The sequence below is a fragment of the Crinia signifera genome, chromosome 7 (assembly GCF_055691185.1).
Source record: "Crinia signifera chromosome 7, ASM5569118v1, whole genome shotgun sequence".
Taxonomy (NCBI): Eukaryota; Metazoa; Chordata; class Amphibia; order Anura; family Myobatrachidae; genus Crinia; species Crinia signifera.
Window position 1 is genome coordinate 93,154,327 of NC_139223.1, and position 26,882 is coordinate 93,181,208.

At 43.4% G+C, this 26,882-nt stretch overlaps 1 protein-coding gene across 1 annotated transcript in view; it reads right to left on the reverse strand.

Moving 5' to 3' along the window:
- Positions 1 to 25,557, reverse strand: part of TMEFF2 (transmembrane protein with EGF like and two follistatin like domains 2) — a 697,773-nt gene extending 672,216 nt beyond the window's left edge. Inside the window, exons 1-2 of the mRNA XM_083153496.1 lie at positions 25,224 to 25,557; positions 22,335 to 22,444 (exon numbers count right to left, since the gene is read on the reverse strand). Coding sequence (XP_083009622.1) covers positions 22,335 to 22,444; positions 25,224 to 25,386 — 273 coding nt within the window. The 5' untranslated portion in view covers positions 25,387 to 25,557. The remainder of the gene's footprint in view (positions 1 to 22,334; positions 22,445 to 25,223) is intronic.
- Between the last annotated feature and the right edge of the window lie 1,325 nt (positions 25,558 to 26,882).

The following is a 26,882-nucleotide window of genomic DNA, read 5'->3' on the forward strand; positions in this document are numbered from 1 at the left end:
GGAACTCTCTTCCCAGAGAGGTGGTAACGGCTGGCTCATTAAATGCGTTCAAGGCAAAGTTGGACAAACATTTACTGGAGAAAAACATCCATGGGTACAAATAAGAAATATAAATTGTCTGTAAAATACCAGAACCTACCAAATCAGCAATGGATATCTATACCAGGTTGAACTAGATGGACGCAAGTCTTTTTTCAGCCTTACCTACTATGTAACTATGTGCTACTGAATTCCCAGTGGCATTAACACTGGGGTTGCACCAGGCCCCACCCCTTGAATAAGTGGGCAGGGTCAGATATCAACGGGGCCTACTGGTGGATCCCCCGGTTCCCTGCTGGCCCAGTCCATGCCTGGATGTCAAACACATATGATTTGACCACTTTTCAAGTAATTTCTCAGCCCAATCTGTAGGAATCGGTTGAAAAGTGGCTAAATCTCATTAGTGTATAGGGCATATTTAGTTGCATCCCAGCAGATAGAGTTCAGCTGTTTTTATTTATAATGCAGGGCAGCAGGAGAATAAACACTAAAACATGAGCCACCCACATCAGGCATTTAGGATGTGGTACTTTAGTATTACGTGATACACTGGCAAATAAAACTACAGGCCTAATTCAGACCTGATCACAGGGCACATTTTGTTTGAAAATGGACAAAACCATGTGCACTGCAGGTTGGGCTAATGTAACATGCAGTTCGATTTTGTTAAGTCAGTGTTTTAATGTTTCGCACTTTATACCAATTTGGCTATTATCAGAAACACAGAAGGCTGAATAAGCCTGAGGTGACATAAACCACTGAGGGTTCTCCCAGGGTACACACTGCTGTTGGTCACATGCTATTGTAATGAGGATGGGCACAAGGCCTATCAGAGCAGGGGGAGGGTTTAGACAGGGTAGGAATGATCACGAGTTTAGAGTGATCACCCTCTGTCCAAGAAGCTGGTAAGGCAAAAGCTGCATTTGCAGCACTCTCTAAAAAAAGTATCTTATACTGTCTATCTATCTTTTGCTAAATCTTTCTAATATCTTTCACCTTCTCTCTCCCCTGTTAGATTCTTCCTTTTCTGTCCCTCTCTTTCTATCTGGGTGCAAGCCCAGTGTAACACACAGACAGGGCCCAGTGTAACACACAGACAGACAGGGCCCAGTGTAACACACAGACAGACAGACAGAGCCCAGTGTAACACACAGACAGACAGGGCCCAGTGTAACACACAGACAGAGCCCAGCAGCTACATAAGGCTAATTTACTGCATCTTTAATTACTGAATCTATAGTTAAAAGTACAACAAAGCCCAGCAAATACAGATCTAATGAAATGAAAATATGCACTGCCTAGCCAAAGTCTATGTGTGGGGTGTCTGTGAGTGAGCATATGTGCTCATGCTGCTCACCTTTATGTGATACTATCACTATACTATTAGTCCAGATGCCCAAACACTTACTGCTGCTGCTTCTGGTACTTGGTCCTGAGCATACTGCTGGGCTAAATCTTCTGCTGGGACCTGTGTAGGTGCTTCTGCAGCAGCCCTGTTATTCTCTCATATAATACACAGGAGGCAGTACATGTTCGCTGCTGCTTCTGGTACTGGGTCCTGAGCATACTGCTGTGCTAAATCTTCTGCAGGGACCTGTGTAGGTGCTTCTGCAGCAGCCATGTTATTCAGCTCTCATTATGTAATATACAGGAGGCAGTACATGGTAGCTACCACAGGTGACAGTGCTGAGCTCAGACATGGGGGTTTATTCTAGTTCATTCTTTCTGACAAAATCCTTCTTAGATGGACAAAACCATGTGCACTGCAGGGGGGCAGATGTAACATGTGCAGAGAGAATTAGATTTGGGTGAGTTATTTTGTTTCTGTGCAGGGAAAATACTGACTGCATGATTTTACACTTCAATATAGATCTCACTTTGAAGAAAAACCCCACCCAAATCTAATTCTCTCTGCACAAGTTACATCTGCCCCACCCGCAGTGCACATGGTTTTGTCCATCTAAGAAGGATTTTGTCAGAAAGAATGGACTAGAATAACCCCCATAGTCTGGACTCTGTGGATCTACATTGTTCTGATGACTCATGAGTCATGCAAATAGTTTAGTAGTTCAATTACTTCACTTCCTACAGATCCCTGAACAAATCTCTGGGCCATAATGAGACTGTACATTGTCTCTGGGCTGCCATGTGTGGCACTGCTGTGCTCAGGCATGTGTATTGTGTGTATGGAGCAGAACTACAGTATGCACTGCTGTGCTGCCTTCGTATTAGGTCACGAGCTACACTCCCAATCAGCACACACATAGGGCCTTATTCGAGTTCACTCTTTCTGACAAAATCCTTCTTAGATGGACAAAACCATGTGCACTGCAGGGGGGCAGATGTAACATGTGCAGATAGAAATAGATTTGGTGATTTTTTGGTGATTCTTTGCAGGGTAAATACTGGCTGCTTTATTTTAACACTGCAATATAGATCTCACTTTGAAGTAAAACCCCACCCAAATCTAATTAGATCTGCACAAGTTACATCTGCCCCCCTGCAGTGCACATGGTTTTGTCCATCTAAGAAGGATTTTGTCTGAAAGAGTGAACTCGAATAAGGCCCATAGTGCTGTGTGCTGTATGTTATATACTGTAGCTCTGTTTACTCCACAGGACAAAGATGGATATGGATGAACCTTCATAATACATAAAGTGGAGCAGTTTCCCCTAGCAGCCGATCGGCTTAGGTCACATTTTCGACTGTGCAAGATAAATGACAGAAACTGATATTTTGCAAACTCTTTACTTTATCTCTCTCTAAAGTCAGTTGCATTGGGGCAAAGGGACATGTTAAATACTGTGTTTTAAAAGCAAAATAATGACAATATATTACTCTAAATTTGGGTATTTTACTTGCATATTATGGAAGTTAAAATAATAACCAAAATGGGATAAATATTGCAGAGCTAAACAATAAATAGGTCACTATAGTGCCGCTTTCGCCCTTCCTAAACATTTTTACAAAGCTGTATTTTAAGGCGGTATTCATGACGGGTCTGAGCCTTGACATTGCAGTAGATTGCCGTTTTGAATGCCATTTGAATACCATTCACATCAGTCAACCCGTTTTGATCCCCTCAACACGTTTCAAGGCAGAATGCAGGGGACAGGTCTGTAGTCTGTTGTTTTTGCTAAATACCATTTCGAGCCATTCTCACTGCATAAAAAATGGCCCATAAAACGTGTAGGACTCTGTTTTTAAATATCGGTTATCTTTAACCAGTAAATAAACTCTGGCACTTTCCGTTTGCCTTAAACGTGTTTGAAATGTGAAACAACGGCAATATACCGTTGTACAAGTGCAGTGTGATAGGGGTATAAGGGTGCTGTATAATTTACTGCTTTTCTAAAATGGAAAATAATCTGATTTATTAAACCTATCTGATCATTCTAACAAGACTATTACTCCTCCAATAAGCTAGTATTAGAAATCCTTGTTCTGCGTGTAATAATGTAGTCTGGTTCATCTAGTTCTAATCACCCCTCTAAGTCTCTGAGTCGGTGATGGAATAATGAGCCAGACAGACTGCCGTATATATACTTCACTGTAGGTCGACCGGAATATAAGCCTAGGCACCTAAGTCTACAACAAAAACTGGGAAAGCTTATTGACTCGAGTGGGACCCTCACTTGAGTATAAGCCGAGACGGGCATTTTCAGCATAAAAAATGTTCTCAAAAAGTGGGCTTATACTCGAGTATATATATGGTAGTCTTCTGAACTAATCTTTTGGGTGATCTAGATCATAATGAAATAGTCACAAAAATTAACTAGATTTCCCATCACTAAGGGGTAGGCCTCGGCAATGGCGCCAGGACCTCCTGGGTCGGGCAGAGCTAGTGCCCATGGCGCAACTACCGGGGGGCGCGACAGGGCCGCCTGGATGATACCACTGCACAGTCCCCGCCATTGCTCCTGCCACGAGCACTGCACGCCCCTCTGGCATTCCAAGACTGGCCAGCGGGGTGGCGTGTGACTGGGGATGTAGGGATGCTAGTGCAGGCTACTGGGGACGGCCACCCCCCTATTGTGGGACCCCCAGTCACTCCTGTCCATCCCCGGGGACATGCCTCCTGCAGGACCGGCCAGGTGACAATGGCTGCGGGGGACCAGGCTGGTCCCGCAGCGCTAAAGGGGGGTCTAGGGTAGTTCCCGAAAATACTTCCCCTCTGTTGGCTGACGCGGTGCAGGGCCCCTGCCACCTACTTCCAGTAAGGGAGTACAGCAGTTTATGGCCCTTTCTGACTTCCTTCATGGACCGCATGTCTGGGCTTTCCCCTACTGGGGCTCTGCCAGCTCCCAACCCTGCTATTTTGCCAGCCCCTGCTGAGCTGCCTGGGTTTACAGCCTCTTCACAGGTAGCGCCCGTAATTGTGTCCCCAACTAGTGCCGTGGCACGGGAGCTCAGGCTGGTTGCCACTTCGGCCTCGCAGGGTGGGCCAGCTCCTCCTCTGGCAGTTGTTCCTGGAACCTCGGCTGTCAGGACCCCTGGTGTGTCCACGAAGTACAGCCTTGTGCCGGCGGCAGGCAATTCAGGTGATCAGCCCGTAAATGGAGTGGCTAGCTATGCGGGCTATCACGCCCAGGACACTCTGGTGCTATCAGGAAGGATGGCACGAGGGGGAACAGTTTAGGCTGTCTGCCCCTTCTGCAGGTAAGACATCTGGTGCGGCCATGGTGGCCTTTGTCTGGAGTTTGTACTCCTTGGGGTGTTCTGTTGCCTCAGTACGCAGGATGCTGGCAGGGGTGTCTTTCTTTTCGTCTCTGCATGGTAGGGCGGACCCATCCCGGTCCTTTCTGGTGTACAGGGCGTTGCGTGGATAGCTGCGCACCTCGCCGGCGCTCCCAGACTGCAGGCGACCAATTGATTTGACATTGCTCCCAGCCTTGCTGGGTGCCCTGAGGGACATTTGCTGGCCTGACTATAAGGTCCTGTTGTTCCGAATGGCGTATGCAATGGCTTATGATAGTGCCTTCAGGGGGGAGCTGGTGGCGCCGTCAAAGCGAATGCCCTCACCACTGACCGTGGATGACCTGGTGGTCCATGTGGATTCGGTGCTATGTCACCTGCGCCATTCCAAGATGGACCAGGCTGGTAGGGGGCAGTGGCTGTCTCTGCTCCCATGTGCGGTGGAAGGGGTGTGCCCCATGGCGTTGGTTACGGCCTTTGCGCAGGTGCACCCAGACCTACCTGGTGCATGGCTGATGCATGATGATTGGTCACCGCTCACCAAGTATCAGTTTTGCCACGGATTGGGACGGGCGCTGGAGGCCACGGGTCTCGATCCAAAGGAATTTGGGTCACATTCCTTTCGGATTGGAGCTGCTACCTCGGCGGCTGCGGAGGGCCGCTCCTATTCAGAGATTCAGTCTCTGGGTCGAATGCGCTCGGCAGCATTCCGTAGGTACATTCGGCCGACTTTATCTATCACTGCTCACCATGGTCGACTGGATGCATAAGCGCTCGCCAACTTCCAGTGGGGGCCTTGAGGTGTGTTTTCGCATCCGACCGGGGGCACAATTTGGCTTCAATTACAATCTGACATGGCGTACCTGTTAGTTTACTCCGGGCGGTGTGTTTTGTGCCTCAAGAGCTGGTCGGCCACGGTTTTCTCTTCCCTCTCTCTCTCTAACCTGGTTGGTGTGTGAGTGCTTGTTGCAATTGGGTCTCCTGCTAACTAACCTCTTGTGTGCATATTTCAGGTCGACGGGACGTTAAGTCCGTATGGATGTTGGACCATTCCTTTGTGTACTGGGCCTCGCAGGCGGATCTCGCCTCTGATGTATGCATGGTCCCACAAGCTGGGGAGGTTAGGTGGCTAGGAGTACGGGGTATGAGGTGGTGTGCGCTGCAGGCTCAGCTGATGCGGGCCGTGAAGCAGTTTGGGGTCCCGGAGGTCGTTATATTCCACTTAGGCGGGAATGACCTTGGGTGGGGATCCGCTCTGGAGCTGCGCTCCGTGATTATCCGGGACCTCCACATCATTGCCCAATTTTTGCCATCTTGCGTGTTAGTGTGGTCCTCCATGATCTCAAGGAGAGTTTGGAGGAACGCTAGATTGTGCCCCCGCCTGGAGCGTTCACGTAAGAAGGTGAACGCTGCGGTTGAGAGATACCTGCTAGCTAACGGCGGGGGTGTCATTCCCCATGACGCCATCGACTTCCAGCTTCCAGAGCTGTACAGGAGCGATGGAGTTCATCTGAGCATGGAGGGCGTGGCTCAGTTTTTTAGGCGACATTTTTCATGGTTATCTTCAAGGTGCTGAGCGTTATTAGTGGTGGCGATGGCTGCAGCCTAGGGCCTGGCTGTGGCGGTAAAGAACGGTCATTCTTTAAGAACTCTCTGTGTGTGTGTGTGTAGGTAGTGGGGTGCACTCTCCCTCGACATTGTCATTGGCCATGCTTCTGTCCGGGGGATGGCCGTCACCACCAGGCCTGGTGGCTGACCAGGGAGAGTGGTCACCCAGCGTTGTATGTATGCTTAGTGATCTTTAACCCCACCTTTCCTATAGTGACCGTTCTTTAGTGCCGCCACCAATCATAGTCTTAGTTAATTGTCAAAATAAATTTGACATTCTTTTTGAAACGCCAGCACTTTGTGTCGTGTTTTTATTTTAAGTTAAGTTATATAAGGTTTAGAGTTAAGTTTGTATTTAGGTGTATCAACCGTCGGGGTGGGCCAGGGGGATACCCAATGGTGAGTATAAGAAACACAGAAGGCTGAATAAGCCTGAGGTGACATAAACCACTGAGGGTTCTCCCAGGGTACACACTGCTTTTGGTCACATGCTATTGTAATGAGGATGGGCACAAGGCCTATCAGAGCAGGGGGAGGGTTTAGACAGGGTAGGAATGATCACGAGTTTAGAGTGATCACCCTCTGTCCAAGAAGCCCCACCCACCCTTCCCTATTTCTCTTCCTCTTCGGCGGCGGTAAAGAAGGTCATTCTTTAAGAACTCTGTGTGTGTGTAGGTAGTGGGGTGCACTCTCTCTCGACATCGATTGTCATGGGCCATGCTTCTGTCTGGGGGGATGGCCGTCACCACCAGGCCTGGTGGCTGACCAGGGAGAGTGGTCACCCAGCGTTGTATGTATGCTTAGTGATCTTTAACCCCACCTTTCCTATAGTGACCGTTCTTTAGTGCCGCCACCAATCATAGTCTTAGTTAATTGTCAAAATAAATTTGACATTATTTTTGAAACGCCAGCACTTTGTGTCGTGTCTTTATTTTAAGTTAAGTTATATAAGGTTTAGAGTTAAGTTTGTATTTAGGTGTATCAACCATCGGGGTGGGCCAGGGGGATACCCGATGGTGAGTTTATGACCTGGATATATATACAGTATATGCACATATCCAGTAGTACACATATGAGAGTAAACCTACAGTATATGACATTATTGTTCCTGCATTTCTATATTTATTAAACACATCTCTTTCAATGTAGTGTATGATGCCTCTCTTTATGGTGTTGTTCAAATCTAGGGCTTTTTCATGGTAAAAATGCTTCCAAATGGCCCTCTTGTAAGTCATTTTAATATCTTAAGTGCAAAACACTGTGACAGCACATACATAAGGCTGATATCACACAAGCATTAATGAACACTTGATTGAAGAGAAAATATTTGTTCCAAAGCATGAGTAGTGACAAATAGCTGGTAGATAGAAATGTTCTTTCCCAGCAACACTAGAGTACTTTAGAGCAGTGCTTCTGAATATAAGCTGAGAACACTCACACGCATTTTTTATGGTTTCAAACTTAGAGCCTGATTCAGACATACTCGCAGCCTAGCGAACACGTAAGCACCCCCCACCGAACGCCCTTTGGTCTGAAAAGTGAATAATTACTTTTCAGATGGCCGCTGCAGTTCAAATTTAATATGCCTTTGTTCCCAGGGAACACCCAGCATTTTCATGGAGATGCCCATAAAACACTGGGCATTCCCCTGCCAACGCCCCCTGTCCACCCCTCCTTTTACTGTGCGAATACCTCAGCGGGGGTGAAACTCATCAAAATTCAGACCTGTACGAACTGTAGTAGTTGTACAGTATATTACATATGCCATTGCACATCTCTCCTCCACTAGCAGTGTCACTTACTCATACTCTTACAAAAGTGTTTTGAACTTCACTGCTATTGAAGTCCATTCTAATGCTTACAACTAGAGACGTGCAAAATTGTATAAATGGTTTAGAAAATATGAGCTGTGAAAATAGCTCATTGTTAGTAGCTTATTTCTAAAGGCCCATACACACTGGGCGACTTTGAGCTGAAAGTCGCTCAAAACGGCAGGTTTGAGCGGCTTTCAGCTCAAAGCCATACAGTGTGTTTGCCCTCGCAATGAGCGGTGAGCGCTTCTGCGCGCTCCCACAACATTGCCGGGAAAGTAGTTCATCTGCTGGTTATACCAGCAGATGAGCGGCTTTGAGGATGATTTTGCATAGCGCTGCGCTATGCAAAGCGGCCCTCTTCCTTCTGTCGGCGTCGGGCAGGGGGAACGCTGCTCAGTGTGTATGCACTAAGTGGCTTTCCTCTCAGCAATGATAGTGATCATCGCTGTCCATACACGCTGGGCATAGTCGCACAGTGTGATTGGACCTTAAGACTGGTGCACATTTGGTGCTAGCAATAAAGGGGCAAATTTAACAATAAATTATATTTTTGTTACTATTACACTTAACAAATGATAAATTGAGCTCAAGATAATCATCTCCTGTCACGTGTATGAAAAATTATAGCTAGGAGCTGATTGGTTGGAGCACCATTTCAAATTTGTTACGAGTGATACACGCATATCATTCATTGTTAAATCTCTCACATACAGTAATATGTCACTGAGGTAAAATGGATTATAATATGGAAAAGAGTTCTGGTTCTGTACTTAGGAACAGTATTGATAAAGTGGTTAATATATATGTTGCTAATTACAATTTTGTAGAAAAACCTCTCTGCTAGAACATGTGATGTCATAATGCCACTCCAATGGGACAGGGCCACTGGCACTTGGATGGAGAGCAGTTAAGGCATGCCTTTCTTTTTCATCTGGTACATACAGAATATGAACACAATTCATACCTACCACCAGTCAATAGGAAAAAGAGAGAGGAATAGGTATGACCTAATTTGTTCCAATTTTCCTTCAAGAATGAGGATGGGTATGTTAAGTACAGTTATATCTGTCTAGCAAATGTGTTTGTTCCCGCATATGAATGCTCTAATTGGATCTACAATAAACAGAGTATAAAAAGACATCTTAATAATGGAACCCACAGAGGTCTGCATTGGATACCTATAGGTCCAGCTGTAAAAAAAATGTGTCCTTAAATGACTCCACAGTGTACAACAGTTATGAATAGACTACAGATTATATAGCACAGAGTTTCACACGCGCGTTCCTCAACGGTTTAGGTTTTAGGTATATACTGTACATGGCTGAGCACAGATAAAAAAATCAAATTGACTGAGTTGCTAATAGTTACCTGTGACCAAGCATTGATAAACCTAAAACCTGGGACATTGGGTTACCTTGAAGACTGCTTTTGAGAACTTTGGGTATAGGGGCACCAAGAGAAGTAGGGGAAGGGTGCAGATTACCCAGGCCCAAGTTTGCCGCCCCACTCATACCTGACCACTCTTCATTTCTTGATGGCCCTAATTATGAGCTCTACACTGTAATGCAGAGGTGAATGGGCTTTAAGGTGTATAATGATCTCCAACAGCTTCTGAGTTGTGCAATGGTCACCAGAATATACTATGAGTAACAGTGTATTTGGCCATGAGTTGTGGACTGTACAGATGCTTAATAAATGAGTTCCATACTGCTACCATCAGGTTATGTGTTAAATGGTGGCCTCCATCAAGTTTTGTGCTAAATAGTGGTAAGCATCAAGTTATGCATTGTAATACAGTCTTAAATTAGGAATAGTATATACTGTAAGTCTTAAGGATGTAGTATCCATCAAACCTTTTAGCTAAAGTCCAAGTTCCAATGCTACTGTATCATGTTCACAATTTTAGTACTCTCAGTTCGGTAGTTACGGAATTTTCTGTATACAACAAACCCAGTAGAAGTGCTCACACATATTAAGTCTAATTATGCTAAACAGCCATTTGCATGCTTGCAGGGATATTCGGAGTGTGGGTTGTTCATGTGGGTGGCAGGCGGCGTTAAAATGATACGCAAAGCTCTGAATGTCAACCAGAATGACCTCCATTGCATAACAGGCAGAAGTATGCCTATAACTGGCATTAATACTTTTGGAAAAAAGAAGGTCTGGTGGCGCTGAATATTGTATAGTCCACAGGATGATGTTGTCTCGTGAAGTGGAGAAACAAAATAAATGAAACTTGTGTTAGAGTAAGAAACACAATGAAAGTGTTGAAGGTGAAAACACCCAAAAAAGGGAGGGGATCCGTACCCAAACTCACAGATAGAGGTGTGTATACACGTGTATCAAGGTATCTTTAGGGGACCACCAATGTGTGTGATCTATAGACAAATACCGAGTGTGATGGGCTGGTATCCAGAGATTCGTACCGTACTCACTGTATATACAGGAACTTGACACATATAAAGGTATCTTTCACTGACACAATAACCGTTTATCCAGGTGAAGTATTTCAAAGGCCAAGGTGGGTGCCTACCATACTCACTGTAGGAGTGGATGAAATACACACGTAGCGGTTTCTTTGTGAATAAGGACAGGTCCCCCTATTCTCATTACCTCGCAGCGGAGGCGTGTATGTGAAAAGAGGAAGAGGACCGGTCTCAGTAAAAAAGCATTTAATAAAAGTAACACCTGAAATGTGGCTTATGGCCAATAACCACATACAGAAGTCCAAATAAACAATGCTCAAAAAATGAATGAATAAAAAAGAACTCACTCTTCTGCCAACATGTTTCGGCGGTCACAGCCGCCTTTTTCAAGGTAAAGAGTGAGTAACCTGGCAGTGTTTAATTTAAATAGCATATGGAGGAAGCACATCCGGGTCATATTCAATTAAAGTGTCATAGTGAAAAACAGGTATAGTGGTGCCTGGATAAGGTCCTAATGGACTCGTTTTGTTCCTTAATGGAACAACTAGAATAGTGGCATTAAAATGAAGGGATTAAATGTAATAGAACACGGGGTAGGGTGTAGTTGAACGCTTAATAGCGTTCCCACTTCCGCGTTGTGGAACGCATATTGATGTCCCCAGTCCTAATAGGACAGCGCGTGTCACGTGTGCGCTCCTTGGCACGCAAAGCAGACACTGCTTCCGCGCTGTGGAACGCACAGCCGGAAGACAGTGTCAGCCTGGATGGATTACCGCGTCGCGTGTGACGCACACGTACGCTGACTAGAGTTGCTGCTTCCGCGCTGTGAAACGCACAGCCGGAAGCCAATGGGACTGCTTGCTGAACCGTGACACGCAAGGCCGGAAATGGCGATCGTGTCACGGGCTATGTAGTCCCACAATGGGGATAAACATGCATATGGGGTTAAACATGCATATGGGGTACAATATGTACGAGTATACTGAAATATGACACAAATTAAAAAGGTACCAACTTAAGAGGCAATTAACATATATGTTAGTGCGCCAATCAAATGGTTCCCCCTTTTTTAAAGGGGAACAGGGATCTTATATGTGATTCCTCCATTTACAAATCAATATAATACAACAGAGTATACATAGTGCAAAAAAGTGCAAAACAGTGTATATGCATAATATAAATACATGAGATTACAATGATTTTAATATTAAAAATGCATAATTAATACATACTTAAAAACATATATATAAAAAACATATAAAAATGTAATTTGATATATATAAAAAAGTTTTGCATGAATATTTGGGACATATATATAAAAACCGTATACAAATGTAATTAATATATATAAAAAAGAGGATTACATGAGTGTTAAGAACAGACTAAAATTACAGAAACCATTTAAGCTCAAAATCATGGTTTAAGCCTTCAGGGGATAGGGTGGACAGGTTAAAAATCCACCTCATTTCTGTTTGTGCGAGGCGGACATCTCTATTGTTATGCCGCCAATTATTCTTAACTGCCTCTAATCCCCAAAAACCAGTAATATATTTGGGGGAGCTATTATGTGTTTCTGCAAAATGTAATGAAAAAGGATGTTCTTTAAAACCTCTTTTAATGTTCCTCACATGCTCGGCAAGGCGAACTTTAAGGCTTCTTTTAGTTTTGCCGATATATAATTTATCACATGCGCATCTAATACCATAAATAACATAATTAGTATTACACGTAATAAATTGTTTGGGTTTAATGGTAGAATTTTTAAGGTGGATTTCTGTGAATTTTCTAACCGCTGATGGGCATGCTTTACACATGGCGCAGTCTCCACAGCGGTGAAACCCATTATTACGTGTAGAAATAGTATTCTGTTCCATCAAGGCACTATTAACAAGTTTATCTCTTAAATTCGCGGCGCGTCTATATATAAACTTGGGTTTATTTGGTAAAATATTAACTAAGATGGGATCCTCGAGTAAAAGTTTCCAGTTTTGTTTAAAGATCTGTTCAATAAACCGATGGTATGCATTATATTGTGTGCTGAAGGCTATAGTGTAATTCTGGTTTTGAGAAGTGTCTCCTGTAGGTTTATCTTGGAGTAATTCATCCCTAGACATAGATCTAGTTTCTTCTAAGGCTCTCTCCAGTGATGTATTATCATAGCCTTTATTTAAGAACTTATCCTTCATTTTTTTGGCACTAATTTCAAAGTTGGTTGAATTTGAACAGTTGCGTTTAAGACGCACAAATTGTCCTTTGGGGACATTGGATACCCATCTTTTGAGATGGTTACTGGAAGGACATATATAGGAGTTGGAGTCGGAGGGCTTATAGTATACTGTGGTTTCAAGTTTATCATTCTCCACAAAGATCTTCAAATCAAGGAAATTAACTTCTACTTTGCTGATGTTAAACGTGAGCTGAATGTTAAAACAATTATGGTTAAGATACTCACAGAATTTCTTCAATTCTGCCTCCTGCCCCCTCCACACAAACAAAACATCATCGATGTACCGCCACCACTGAACCAGGCTTGCACCCCAGTCATGCCCATGCCACACCATCAGGTTCTCCCATCTGGCCATGAACAGGTTGGCATAACTGGGGGCAAACCTGGTCCCCATGGCGGTACCCACCTCTTGGACATAAAAACAACCGTTGAAATTAAAATAGTTGTTGAGTAAAATAAACTCTATACCCTTTTTCAATAGACTCTGTAGATCAGGTGAAATAGTCGTTTCAGCTAAAGCGACTTCCACAGACTGTATACCATCCGTATGCCTAATAATAGTATACAGGGATGTGACGTCTGCTGTAATAAGAAAACAGTCATCATCCCATGAAACATTCTTAATTTTGTTAAGAATGTCTTTGGTGTCTTTGAGGTGGGACTTATTTGTAAGCACCATCGGCTGTAGATGATGATCTATGTAATAGGACAGATTGGCCGTAATGCTATTGGTCCCAGCAACTATGGGGTGTCCTGGGGGGTTAATGGAATTCTTATGAATCTTTGGCAAGAGATAGAGCACTGGCACAGAATACTCATCCCTTACCAAAAACTCAGCCGTCTCATTATTAAGTGTACCAGATGTAACAAATCCTTCAATTAACACTCTTAAATTGGATAAAATCCTTTGTGATGGGTCTGTCTTTAATTTTCGATAGGTTACACCATCGTTGAGTTGGCGTAAGGCCTCGGCGATGTACATGGATTTATTTAAGACAACGACCGCTCCGCCCTTGTCGGCCGGCTTTATTATAATATTAGTGTTTTCCCGTAAACCCTCGACTGCTTCTCTTTCTACTTGGGTGAGATTATGTTTGAAGGTGGGTAAATTATCCTTCAAAGTTTGAAATTCACTATTGACTATTTTTTGGAAAGATTCTATGAAGCAGCCTTTAATGTATTGGGGATTAAATGTAGAAGGTTTCTTAAAAGGATTAATATTTACCTCAGTATCTGAGGGTTCCTTAGTAGCAAAGAACTTTTTCAAAGTAATTTTACGGACAAATTTGTTAACGTCCAAATACAGGTCGAAAAAATGTATAGGGTTACTTGGGGCATATTTAAGTCCTTTTTGCAATACCAATGTTTGTCCAATATAACAATAGAGATGTCCGCCTCGCACAAACAGAAATTAGGTGGATTTTTAACCTGTCAACCCTATCCCCTGAAGGCTTAAACCATGATTTTGAGCTTAAATGGTTTCTGTAATTTTAGTCTGTTCTTAACACTCATGTAATCCTCTTTTTTATATATATTAATTACATTTGTATACGGTTTTTATATATATGTCCCAAATATTCATGCAAAACTTTTTTATATATATCAAATTACATTTTTATATGTTTTTTATATATATGTTTTTAAGTATGTATTAATTATGCATTTTTAATATTAAAATCATTGTAATCTCATGTATTTATATTATGCATATACACTGTTTTGCACTTTTTTGCACTATGTATACTCTGTTGTATTATATTGATTTGTAAATGGAGGAATCACATATAAGATCCCTGTTCCCCTTTAAAAAAGGGGGAACCATTTGATTGGCGCACTAACATATATGTTAATTGCCTCTTAAGTTGGTACCTTTTTAATTTGTGTCATATTTCAGTATACTCGTACATATTGTACCCCATGTGCATGTTTAACCCCATATGCATGTTTATCCCCATTGTGGGACTACATAGCCCGTGACACGATCGCCATTTCCGGCCTTGCGTGTCACGGTTCAGCAAGCAGTCCCATTGGCTTCCGGCTGTGCGTTTCACAGCGCGGAAGCAGCAACTCTAGTCAGCGTACGTGTGCGTCACACGCGACGCGGTAATCCATCCAGGCTGACACTGTCTTCCGGCTGTGCGTTCCACAGCGCGGAAGCAGTGTCTGCTTTGCTTGCCAAGGTGCGCACACGTGACACGCGCTGTCCTATTAGGACTGGGGACATCAATATGCGTTCCACAACGCGGAAGTGGGAACGCTATTAAGCGTTCAACTACACCCTACCCCGTGTTCTATTACATTTAACCCCTTCATTTTAATGCCACTATTCTAGTTGTTCCATTAAGGAACAAAACGAGTCCATTAGGACCTTATCCAGGCACCACTATACCTGTTTTTCACTATGACACTTTAATTGAATATGACCCGGATGTGCTTCCTCCATATGCTATTTAAACACTGCCAGGTTACTCACTCTTTACCTTGAAAAAGGCGGCTGTGACCGCCGAAACATGTTGGCAGAAGAGTGAGTTCTTTTTTATTCATTCATTTTTTGAGCATTGTTTATTTGGACTTCTGTATGTGGTTATTGGCCATAAGCCACATTTCAGGTGTTACTTTTATTAAATGCTTTTTTACTGAGACCGGTCCTCTTCCTCTTTTCACATACACGCCTCCGCTGCGAGGTAATGAGAATAGGGGGACCTGTCCTTATTCACAAAGAAACCGCTACGTGTGTATTTCATCCACTCCTACAGTAAGTATGGTAGGCACCCACCTTGGCCTTTGAAATACTTCACCTGGATAAACGGTTATTGTGTCAGTGAAAGATACCTTTATATGTGTCAAGCTCCTGTATATACAGTGAGTACGGTACGAATCTCTGGATACCAGCCCATCACACTCGGTATTTGTCTATAGATCACACACATTGGTGGTCCCCTAAAGATACCTTGATACACGTGTATACACACCTCTATCTGTGAGTTTGGGTACAGATCCCCTCCCTTTTTTGGGTGTTTTCACCTTCAACACTTTCATTGTGTTTCTTACTCTAACACAAGTTTCATTTATTTTGTTTCTCCACTTCACGAGACAACATCATCCTGTGGACTATACAATATTCAGCGCCACCAGACCTTCTTTTTTCCTGAAGCATCTACCAGCGGGACTACTACAGTGGGTCTCCCTTTTGGTCCAGTGGCAGCAAGGATATTATAGCGCCTTGGGACTTTTCAACCCCCCCCCTTTTTCTACTATGGCATTAATACTTTTGCTCATGCACGGAAAATGTTAAACAATGCATCATTCCCTTAATATTAAGCACTACTGGGGACATCTGTAACAGCACTTCTGAGGAAAATATATGTAACTGGCACTAATTACAGTATGTGCAAGAAAATGGTTGCTTGGCATTCACATTCAGAGATTACACAAATTTTGTTTCATGTTTTGAAACCTTGTTTTATGCACAAATTAAATATATTTGTGTGTATTTCATGTGTTTGATGTGTTTGTACAACATAAATGCAAAATACTTCAAGATACTGTACATCATTGAAATTTAAAAATATTCTGAAATACGGAATAATCTGTTATTCAAAATTCTTGAGGGCTCAAGCATTTTGGATAAGGAATACTCAACCTATATATATATATATATATATATATATATATATATATATATATATACATAGGCGAATCTAGGGGGTGGTCCGGGGGTGCACAGGACCACCCATTAGCCCAGTTGAGCTGAGGGATGGGGCTTTCCAACGAGCCCAGCCCCGTGTCTCTAGCCCCCTGGGAACCGGAGATACTGCCAGGCAAATCTGGAACGTTTTCCCTATAGGATAACATGGGACCCGCTAATTCCGACGCCCACCCAGTTCAACGGCTGCCAGTTCCCCCTTTGGCATCACTGAAGCTCGAGGTTGATCTCAGTCGAACCCAAATCGCTGGGCCTTCAATCTGATACCAGGCTGGATCCATATGGGTTAATTGGTTCCAGGGATATTGAGGTTAAACCGTTTTTTTTTTCATTTCTTAAATGTAATTTCATGACCGTTTATGTTCTTTGAGGGCAGATTTCTCTGGAACTTAACAGCCCAGTTTCACAGGGCCAAAATCATTCGAAGCCAACTCAAAAGTTCTTCAATATGATACTGGTCTCATCTAAATGGGTCAGTTGGTTCCGAAGATATAGCTGGTTGGTTAAAGGGGTGTAGGGAGAGGGGCAGTGGCGGAACTACCGAGGGTGCAGGGGGTGCAGCTGCTATGGGGCCCGGCGGCTGGGGGGGCCTGAGAGGCAGCAAGCACTCCTCTGCACCGTTTTTTTTTTATTTTTTATTCAGAAACCCGCCACCTGTCTGAGCTGCTCGAGGGAGAGTAGTATAAGGAGCCGGGCAGAGTGGAGGGGGGCTGCGCCATGCGCTGTGCTCACGGAAGAGAATGGAGCCAGGTGGGGAGGTTCGGAGGTTTGCGCCCTGCTTGCGGGAGTGTGAGGACGGAGCTGGACAGGAAGGATGGAGGGCGGGTCGTGCCGCGATGTGCCGGGCCGTGAGTTCTGAAGAGAGACTCTGGAAGTACAGGCAGCCCTACCCACCTGCCACAAGGGACTGGCTTTCACTGTGGGACAGGCAGTGAGGGCAGCTGAGGGAGGACTCCTGCAGCTGCTTCTAATTTCTGGTGAGCCAAGCTCAGCAAAATACATTACTGTGGGCGAGATTCAGCAATAATCCCCGCTGCACATCGCCGGCATTCGCATAGTTAATAATCGCATATGCACTAACATATGCAATTATTAACACAAAAGCGATGCCCGGCGATGTGCACCGGGTCCCCCCCTCCCTGCCGGAACCCTTACACAGCTGTAAGGGCTGCGGTTCCTCCTCCCTGCACTCAGAAGTGGTGCAGGGAGGAGGAGATCACTGGTCCGGGCAGCACAGCAGGAGGCTGCCGGACACAGGTAAGGGGGGTGCGGCGGGGGGCACACGGGGCGGCGGGGGACGCGAAGGAAAGCCCATAGGATTCCATGGGGTTACGCCAAATAGGAACTGGCGTAACCCCCCGCAGCGAAGCCCCAGCAATGAGGCTTTGCTGCATATGAAAATGCGGTAAAAACCCAGAAAACTGGGTTTTTACGGCATTTTCAGCTTGCTGAATCTCGCCCTGTATGTCTGTGTTACATTTACATTATTTCGGTACTTGTGTAGTTTCACCGTGCGTCTGTGTCCCCTTGCGGTGCTCACTTCGCTCGCCCACGCTGCGGGCTCGGTGGCTCGCTACGCTCGCCACGCTATCTAAATTCAACTCCATGCCAACGTGGATAGTGGGGGTATGAACTATCCACATTGGCATGGAGTTAAGTTACTTTATTTTAGATAGATTGTCGAGCGTACCCAACCCGGAAGTAGCACAGCGCCATGCTGGCGCCGTGAAACTACACAAGAGCCATTATTTCTCCTACAGTATATAGCAATATCAATATAAAAGATCCACTGATTTGTGTGACTGACTTGTGGGCATTGCGGTGTGCCACATAATGTGTAATGGGCATTGCGGTGTGCCACATAATGTGTAATGGGCATTGCGGTGTGCCACATAATATGTAATGGGCATTGCAGTGTGCCGCATAATATGTAATGGGCATTGCAGTGTGCTGCATATTATGTAATGGGCAGTGCGGTGTTCTGCATAATGTGTAATGGGCATTGCGGTGTGCTGCATAATGTGTAATGGGCATTGCGGTTTGCTGCATAATGTGTAATGGGCATTGTGGTGTGCCGCATATTATGTAATGGGCAGTGCGGTGTGCCGCATAATGTGTAATGGGCATTGCGGTTTGCTGCATAATGTGTAATGGGCATTGCGGTATGTCGGATAATGTGCAACGGGCTTTGCGGTGTGTTGCATAATGTGTAATGGGCTTTGCGGTGTGTTGCATAATGTATAATGGACATTGCGGTGTGTCGGATAATGTGCAACGGGCTTTGCGGTGTGTCATGTAATGGGCTTTGTGGTGTGCTGCATTAATGTGTGAAGGGCTTTGCGGTGTGTCGCATAATTTGTAAGGGGTATAACTCCTTGAAGCAAAGCCACACACTTCTTTTGGAAGGGTACATTTTTACTGTTCACACTAATGGCGGTCACACATGGTGCGATGTGTTCTGGTAGAGATCTGAATGTTGGGGGGCCCATTATAAATTTTGCTATGGGGCCCTCAAAGTTCTAGTTACGCCTCTGGAGAGGGGAGTGGTTGTCTCTCCCCCTCACACCAGAAATGCAGGTGTATAAGGGGTCAGCCTGGGAATGTCCCTGCATGATCCAGGGACCATATTCCCGGGAAAATCCCTGCATTTTCTGTTGTGAAAGGGGTATTATTTCAAACATCCGTGACCTGCAGTGCTCTGAATACAGCCGGGCAGCCCCCTGCTCTCTGCCCAGCTGTCAATGACTGTCACTCCTTCAGCTTCCGCTCCAATTCTTCTCCCCACTTTCACCTCAGCCCCCCCCCCCTTTAATCATGTGGTGCTGGCGCCTGGCGTGCTCCCCTGACGTCACACACAACCACAGCGTGCACGATATTTCAAATGTCCACTCGGCTAGAGGGGACACCAGGAGGGGAGTGGGAGCGTGCTCTGCGCTGCACTCTGCTCCTCTCCCCATAGAAGCAGCTGCACCACTCTCCATCTCTCCCTGCAGCAGCAGCGAAGGCTCATATAAAAATTTACAGTAAGTGGCACTTTTGGGGGCATTGCTTAAGGGACGCTACAAGTGGCGGTATGTGGGGGCATTACGCATGTGTGGCTTAACGTGTAAGGGGGATTACGGTGTGCAGCATCATGTGTAAGGGGCATTATGTGTGCAGCATCATGTGTAAGGGGCATTATGTGTGCAGCATCATGTGTAAGGGACATTATGTGTGCAGCATCATGTGTAATGGGTACTATGGTGTGCGGCATCATGTGTAATGGGTACTATGGTGTGCGGCATCATGTGTAATGGGTACTATGGTGCCATCAAGCAAGAACCCCCTAGCAATGAGCACGTAGGTAAGCAGCACTTATGTGGCAAATATGTAATGGGCATTACGGTTTGTTATATAGTATGTAATGGGCATCATGATGTGTGGCACATTGTGTAATGGGCATTATGGTGTGTGGCCTTATGTTTAATTGGCATTACGGCGTGTGGCTTTATGTGAAATGGTTATTATGGAGTTTGCTAAAATGTGTAATGGGCATTACTGTGTATGGTCTAAAGTGTAATACCACACCCCTTTTTTGATACCACGCCTCCTTCCCATGAGGCCACGCCCCCTACTATTATGTCTAGATCTGGGACCACCCATTACCATAATTCTAGATTCGCCTATGTATATATATATATATAATTGCACACACACATATTATACAGGAGTCCATATTATTACAGACTATATAAATATTTAAATAGCTGACTTGATGTGTGCACTGGATTGTATCAAACTGCCGAGCACACAAAACTCTAACAATTATATGTCGTTATAATGCCATTTATTTTCAAGCTGCCTATAATGTTTGAAACTCAACAGATTCTTCTTATTAAAAAAACACATCCCAGTTTTGTTTGGACACTTTTTTATATTTGAGAACCCTGAGTAATACAGTATATGTATTATCATTGGAACATACTGTCTACCATACAGTTCATGAGCCACAAGGGCCAATCACTGGAAGGATAGACACACCATTATTAAAACCTAAGGAATACTTGCTAAGGGACACCGCACTTGCATTTTTTAACATGCACTATACTCACTTTGTCTTTGTTTTATGTTATATGTAAGTTTGTCATATTTCACAGCCTTTTTAATATATATCCTAATAAAAGGTACATTTTAAGTCTCCATTTACTTCTCTTTGGTGTACCACACCTGTGACAAACCTGTCCCTGTCCCCATCTTTTATAATATAGTATATAATCCTGTTATTTAAAGAAAAAAATACTTTTATAAATAGTAATTCATCTACAAGTGCCCCACAAGTTAGTTTGTCATGAAAAACCACAGATATAGGACAGTGGTTATAAAATGTGCCAAGAGACTCTTGCAGGGGCGCCTTGGGTGGTTGGTCCAGGAGCAAATCAAATTGTTTTATGGTCCAAGTGCTAGGCAAATTCAGTACTAGGAGCTGGCAGTCATAAACATGGACAATCAGCAACACACCTAACTAAAATGAGGAATGACATGTAGGCACCGTTTATCTAATAAATTAAATAAAAAACTTTAATCTTAGGGGTGCTGTGAAAACAATGCTGATACTCTAGGGTGCCGTGATTCAAGAAAGTTTGGGAACCACTGGTTTAGTATATACTTTAGCACACATCATCTATTAAAAATAAATAATTTTTCAGTACTCAATCCATCAATTCAGATTTTAGCTATTTTTTCATTGTCTGTGTCAGAATTTACTAATAAAAATAATACACACCCCCACTTCCCAAAGTCACTGTATGTTCTGGCCTGTTTTTGTTGATTACATCTTAAAAAGCCACAATTCCCTTCTTTTCCCATGTAATCTCCCACCTTCACCGCAGACACGATATAACAAAACACTGATGGCACAGACACAAGTGAGAGGAAGAATAGTACTTTCCCATTACCAGCATTCTTCTGTAATGCCAACACAAGAGAAAAGTGATTGGATCTTTTTCTGACCAACCATGCCCTTTAGAATTTAAAATCAATAGTAGCACTGAAGACAAGCAATATGGCAGTGAACAGGGAGCTGAATTGAGCTGGTAACCTGGATAAAACTTGATGCCAAAAAAGCTAATTTTGTGTCCTTGACTGCCTTCCAGCTTCTGTTACAATTGCCTCTTTTTGGTTGTGTAATGCAATCTCATCACCACGGCCAAACTCACTGCAGTACCTAAGTGGTATGTAAGTGAGCTATTGACTATGCATTGGGAAGTGTCAGAAAGGGAATAGAGGTACCTGCACTACCTTCTCACACAGAAATACCCAATGAAATATGCTAACATATGGTAGACAAAAATTGTTACGCCATTTGTACCATAGCACTGCACTGGCTCCCCTTTGCTTGGCATTTGTGGTGAGTGTAATCAGTATATATTCTAGATATCTTTACACTTAATTTCCTTGCAAAGCATATGCCTGCTGAAAAGCAGATACAGTATATGAGAGTCTCATTATATTGGTGGTTGACATCTCCAGAATCCAACTACAGATCACTATATGTAGATGGTCCTGGCACACAGACATACTATAAAAAAGGTGCCAGACCAAAGATAATACAAGATATGCCCTCCTTTACATCTGTTTATGCATCTCACAAGTTTATCACCGAGGGACAGTTACATTGTTCCTCCTTTCCCAGGAAAGCCTATGAATTCAGATACCACACTTGTTTCCTTCAACCATTCAGCTTATAGAAATATAAATTGCTAAGAGAAAGACTGTGAAAGTGTATTCCCTTTTCATGCCCACATTAGTCAATTTGAAAAATGAGATACTAAGTTCCTTACCTTGAACTGACAATCGCATGTCACACTGTCTCCGATTCTTAAACACTCTCCATCAAATTTACAGGTATTGGTGTCACAAAGAAAAAGATCATTTTCTCTGTCATCAAAACCTCAAATGTAAAGAGAAGAAAACTCAGTTTCAAAGAAATGCAGACTGCTCTTATTAGAAAATAATTTATTAGATTATACCAAATTATAGAGACTAAGTTTAATTCACTCCCACTGTTTCCAGAAAGGCTGACTGAATGACCCATAATATGCATATGATAAAGTATCTATTCTTCCCTTATATAGAAAGGACATATTTTGTTGCATAGTGTGAAATCAATCCTTGGACCATACCCCAGCAATGATGTGCACAGTGTTTTCTAACAAAGTGAAATAATGATAAACAAGCATTGTGTTTTTTATGTGCCTCATTTCGGTGAAGATTGATCACCTCTAAAAGCTTAAATGCTAAGGAATAAAGGTGTCAGATTATTTACACTGACTTGAAATAAAACAGCAATCTCTATAGGTTTTTCTCTTGCTATGGACATACTAAGACACGTGGGGGAGGGGTGTTTAGAAATATCAGAGTTCAGCTTGTCTGCAACCTGATCAATCAACTATACAGAAGGATACAATATTAAACAGAACATATACATTAGACTTCAGATCCATTAGGATTTAGCTGTATTGATTCTTTCATTACATTCCTCTGAAACCACATCATCATATTTAAAATGAAAAAAATGAGCCAGCAGGACAAAAGCTGTACTGTATACTGTATCTGTTCTGTTTTCTCTGGCTAGAGGGATGTGTTCTAACAAAATGAAAATATTAGAAGACTGCATGCATAGGGTGCAGTCATGTGTGATATATAAAGCAAAGATACAGTTTGCCCTTATGGAATGCACTTTAGATATATGTTACAAAGCTAATAATCCATAGAAAGTCTCCCATTGCCTTCATAAACGAATCTATTAATTCAATATAGACATCAGTGGCTTATTATTGGCAAAGCCAGTAAGAGAGTAATGCTTCTGGCTGGGTCCTAAAAGCCTAAAAAAAGAGACAAATGATCACCCAATTATCTTATTAAATTGGTTTCAGCCACAAAGATGATTTACAAGTGCAATAACTCTATGGCTCATCCTTCCTTATTTAATTAGTATATTTCACAACTTGGCAGTCAATACACCAGTCATGACCTGATGTTCAAATTTAGATAAGGTTACCATACTGTAGCTAAATTGATGCAGCAAAGCTTTATTTTGTATTTTTGTCCTGAATTTGACCTTTTTTTCTTCCTTATTTGGGGGGATGGGGTGGCTGGTGCTTTCATCATTCACTTATGGACCTAAATGCAATTAACTCTCTCCAGCCCAGTAAATGTGACTTTCATGGCTGGCCAAATATAAATATTAAGCATGAACATATTAACATACAGCTAAATATAGGGAGCAACTAATCAACGTGTTCATACTGCAAAACCAGCTGCAATTATAACTATAAACGCAATACAGGCATGCAATGTATTGTGCAATATAATACAATGTATATAATGTATGTATTTCATGTATATTGTTTTTGTACAGAAAAATGGTGCAGTTTAATCTCTGCAGATTTTTTTTGTGTAACATCTTTCGGTACTTCCTCATCTTTGCGGCCACTGCTACGCCAGTTATGTTAGCCGCTATATTCAACATTGTCCCCCGCTACGTAAGGACTTTCGGTGAGGGAACGGTTACAAATCCTGTGTCCACGCCACCCTCCTGTGTCCACGCCACCATATATTACCTTTAGTAAAGTTGTGGTGAGTGGAGTGAGCCACCGAGCCCGAAGCGTGGCGATCGGAGCGAGCCCGCACGGTGACTATGATGCTACGTAAGTTCCGTAGCGTAAGCGGTGGCCGCAAAGATGAGGAAGTACCAGTCGTTCTGTAAAGACGAACTACTGTACAAAGAAAGCAGCCCCCCTCGTTATGATAGTGGTACTAGGTGTTTATGGATAAGTGAAGCTGCAGTTCACATGACTTTTGCAGGTGAAATCTGATTTATGGCAATTTAGGCTTTGAAATTACTGCATGCTTTCTATTGTTGTGAATAAAGTCTATGAAAATGAAAGTCGTAATCCCTCACAGTGCCCCACCGATTAAGTGACATGACATAGAACTTTTTTTCAATCATTACTTAATTGGTGCATATGAATACATATACTGTTTACTGTATTTCCAAAATGAATTAATGATTCTTATCTCATTTATATTTACACTTATAACCCAGCAGGACAAAACTTTTTATTCTGTCTAAATAAATAATAAACACAATACAACTTAAATGATTTAACCAATTCCTCCCTTAGATTCCTAATGTTAAAATGAGATGTAAGAGTATTTACTGATATAGGATAGCAACCACAGAGGAATGCATATATACTATACATGCTGAAGTCTGCTAATAATCAATTGCAAGCTCTGTGGTGGTCACTCACATATAATGGACACTTTAAATATACATTTTTAACTCTTAAATAAAACTGCATCCACATTTATACTGTCAAATATTTGCATGGATAGCACCTGTATTTTTACTGAACACCAACATGGAATATTTGTCACAATATAGAACATGCACAATGCAATACTTTATCAGACAGTCAGATATACGATAAAGCAACTGTATAAATGGTTTATTCACAGTTGTTGCATACTACATTACTGGATAGTCAATACACTTTTCCACCCATCAGGTTATGTCAATAATTAAGCAAATAATAATGATCCCAGTAATGATATGTAGCAGCATCAGGACCCGTGGAAACGATTATTCATTTCTCTATAAATTGACATATGCAAGGCAAAGCTACTGTACAGTATGCATGTGTCCGAGTCTCCAGGTCTCTTACCAGAACAGTTCCAGCCTGTAGGGGTTTGGCAGTCACTTAAGGAGGTAGGAAAAGCTGCAAGTTTCCCTGGTCGGGCTATGATTAGTAAAAGAGATGGTAATAGCAAGGAGCATAGGCAATCACAAAGTGTCCAGCACGGTCTGTGAGACTCTACAACCACCATGTCTATAGAGATAGTGACTCCCAGATGTGAATGGATGAGCAAGGACTTAGCATGACGGGATCCCCAGAAGCAATACCATCCCAGTAAGCGCAATAACAACAATTCCAGACGGCTGACTGAGACTGAGTGCAGATCGAGCAGTGCTAGAGGAGCAGTACTGAGAGAGCTGGGAGGGGGGAGAGAGAGAGAGAGGACAGCAGTGAGGGGCGGAGAAAGCTGCACTGACTGAGAGCAAAGCACAAGCTTACACAGTACAGTATCAGGAGATAGTCTGAGAGAAATACAGAGGCATACACAGTACAGGACCAGTGTATAGTCTGAGAGCAATACAGAAGCACACACACATTACAGTACCAGTGCAGTACCAGGAGATACTGTAGTCTTAGAGCAATGCATAGGCATACACAGCTGCATACCTCCCAACAAGACCCTCTCCAGGAGGGACAAAATGCTCTATTCCTGGACTTTCCTCTTAATTAATGATTGCCATCACCTGTAGTGATACACCTTTCTTATCACTTAACCTGTTTAAAACAATTGATGGCAATCATACTGTAAATTAAGAGGGAAATTCTGGAACAGAACATTGTCCCTCATGGAAAGGGTTATGTTGGGAGGTATGCACAGTATAGTAGCAGGATATAGGACCTTATTCAGATCCTTTTGGTCCTCCGTGCATCCGTGCACAATGTTTTGCATCTGCGCATGCGCAGGCGAGTTTCTGTGCATGTGTAGGTACAGGGTGCGTGCACCCATGTCAAACATTCAGTTCGCTACATGCTGAGCGGGGCGGAGGGGGGAGGGCGGGGGCGCCCGGCAGCCCCTTTAGCATATGGAAACGGCCAGCATTTTATGGCCGTTCCTATGAGAACACTGGGCTTTCTCAGGCTAATGAGGCAGTGACGGACATACGGTGACGGGCAGCTGACATCACTGGATGTCAGCTGCCCGCCCTGTTCTCGCACAGAGCGCCCGCAGTTCAGATTCACTATATAGGTGTCTCTGAACTTCGAGCGCTGGATAAATCATTTGATGGTCAGCGACCATCGAATGATTTCTACCTGCCGGTGAATAAATGATTATGTAGATCATCCATTCGTAGCCGTGCAGTGGCGAGTGGGGGGCGGCCGGCACTGCTCGCAGTGGGTGGCGGCTGATGGACTCGCAAGGCTGCGAAATTCGCTGCCTTGTGAGCAGTGCCAGATTAAGCCTTCGGGGGGCCCCCTTGCACTTGTCATTACTGGCCGCAAACTGCATGGGGGAATATTACACTGTCAAAACACAGAGTAAAGGCAGTATAAACTTGGTCAATGCGTAACTTCAGGGGATATGGATATATATATATATATATCGAAGAAAAGAGGGGGGATTGGGGTGCGCTACCTAATATTAAATCTGTACCTCCCAATATAACATAATAAAATCAATATAACATTTCAGAAATTCGTTTCCTTGTATTTTGGAGACATCCACAATGATTAGGCCTAGTCCATGTC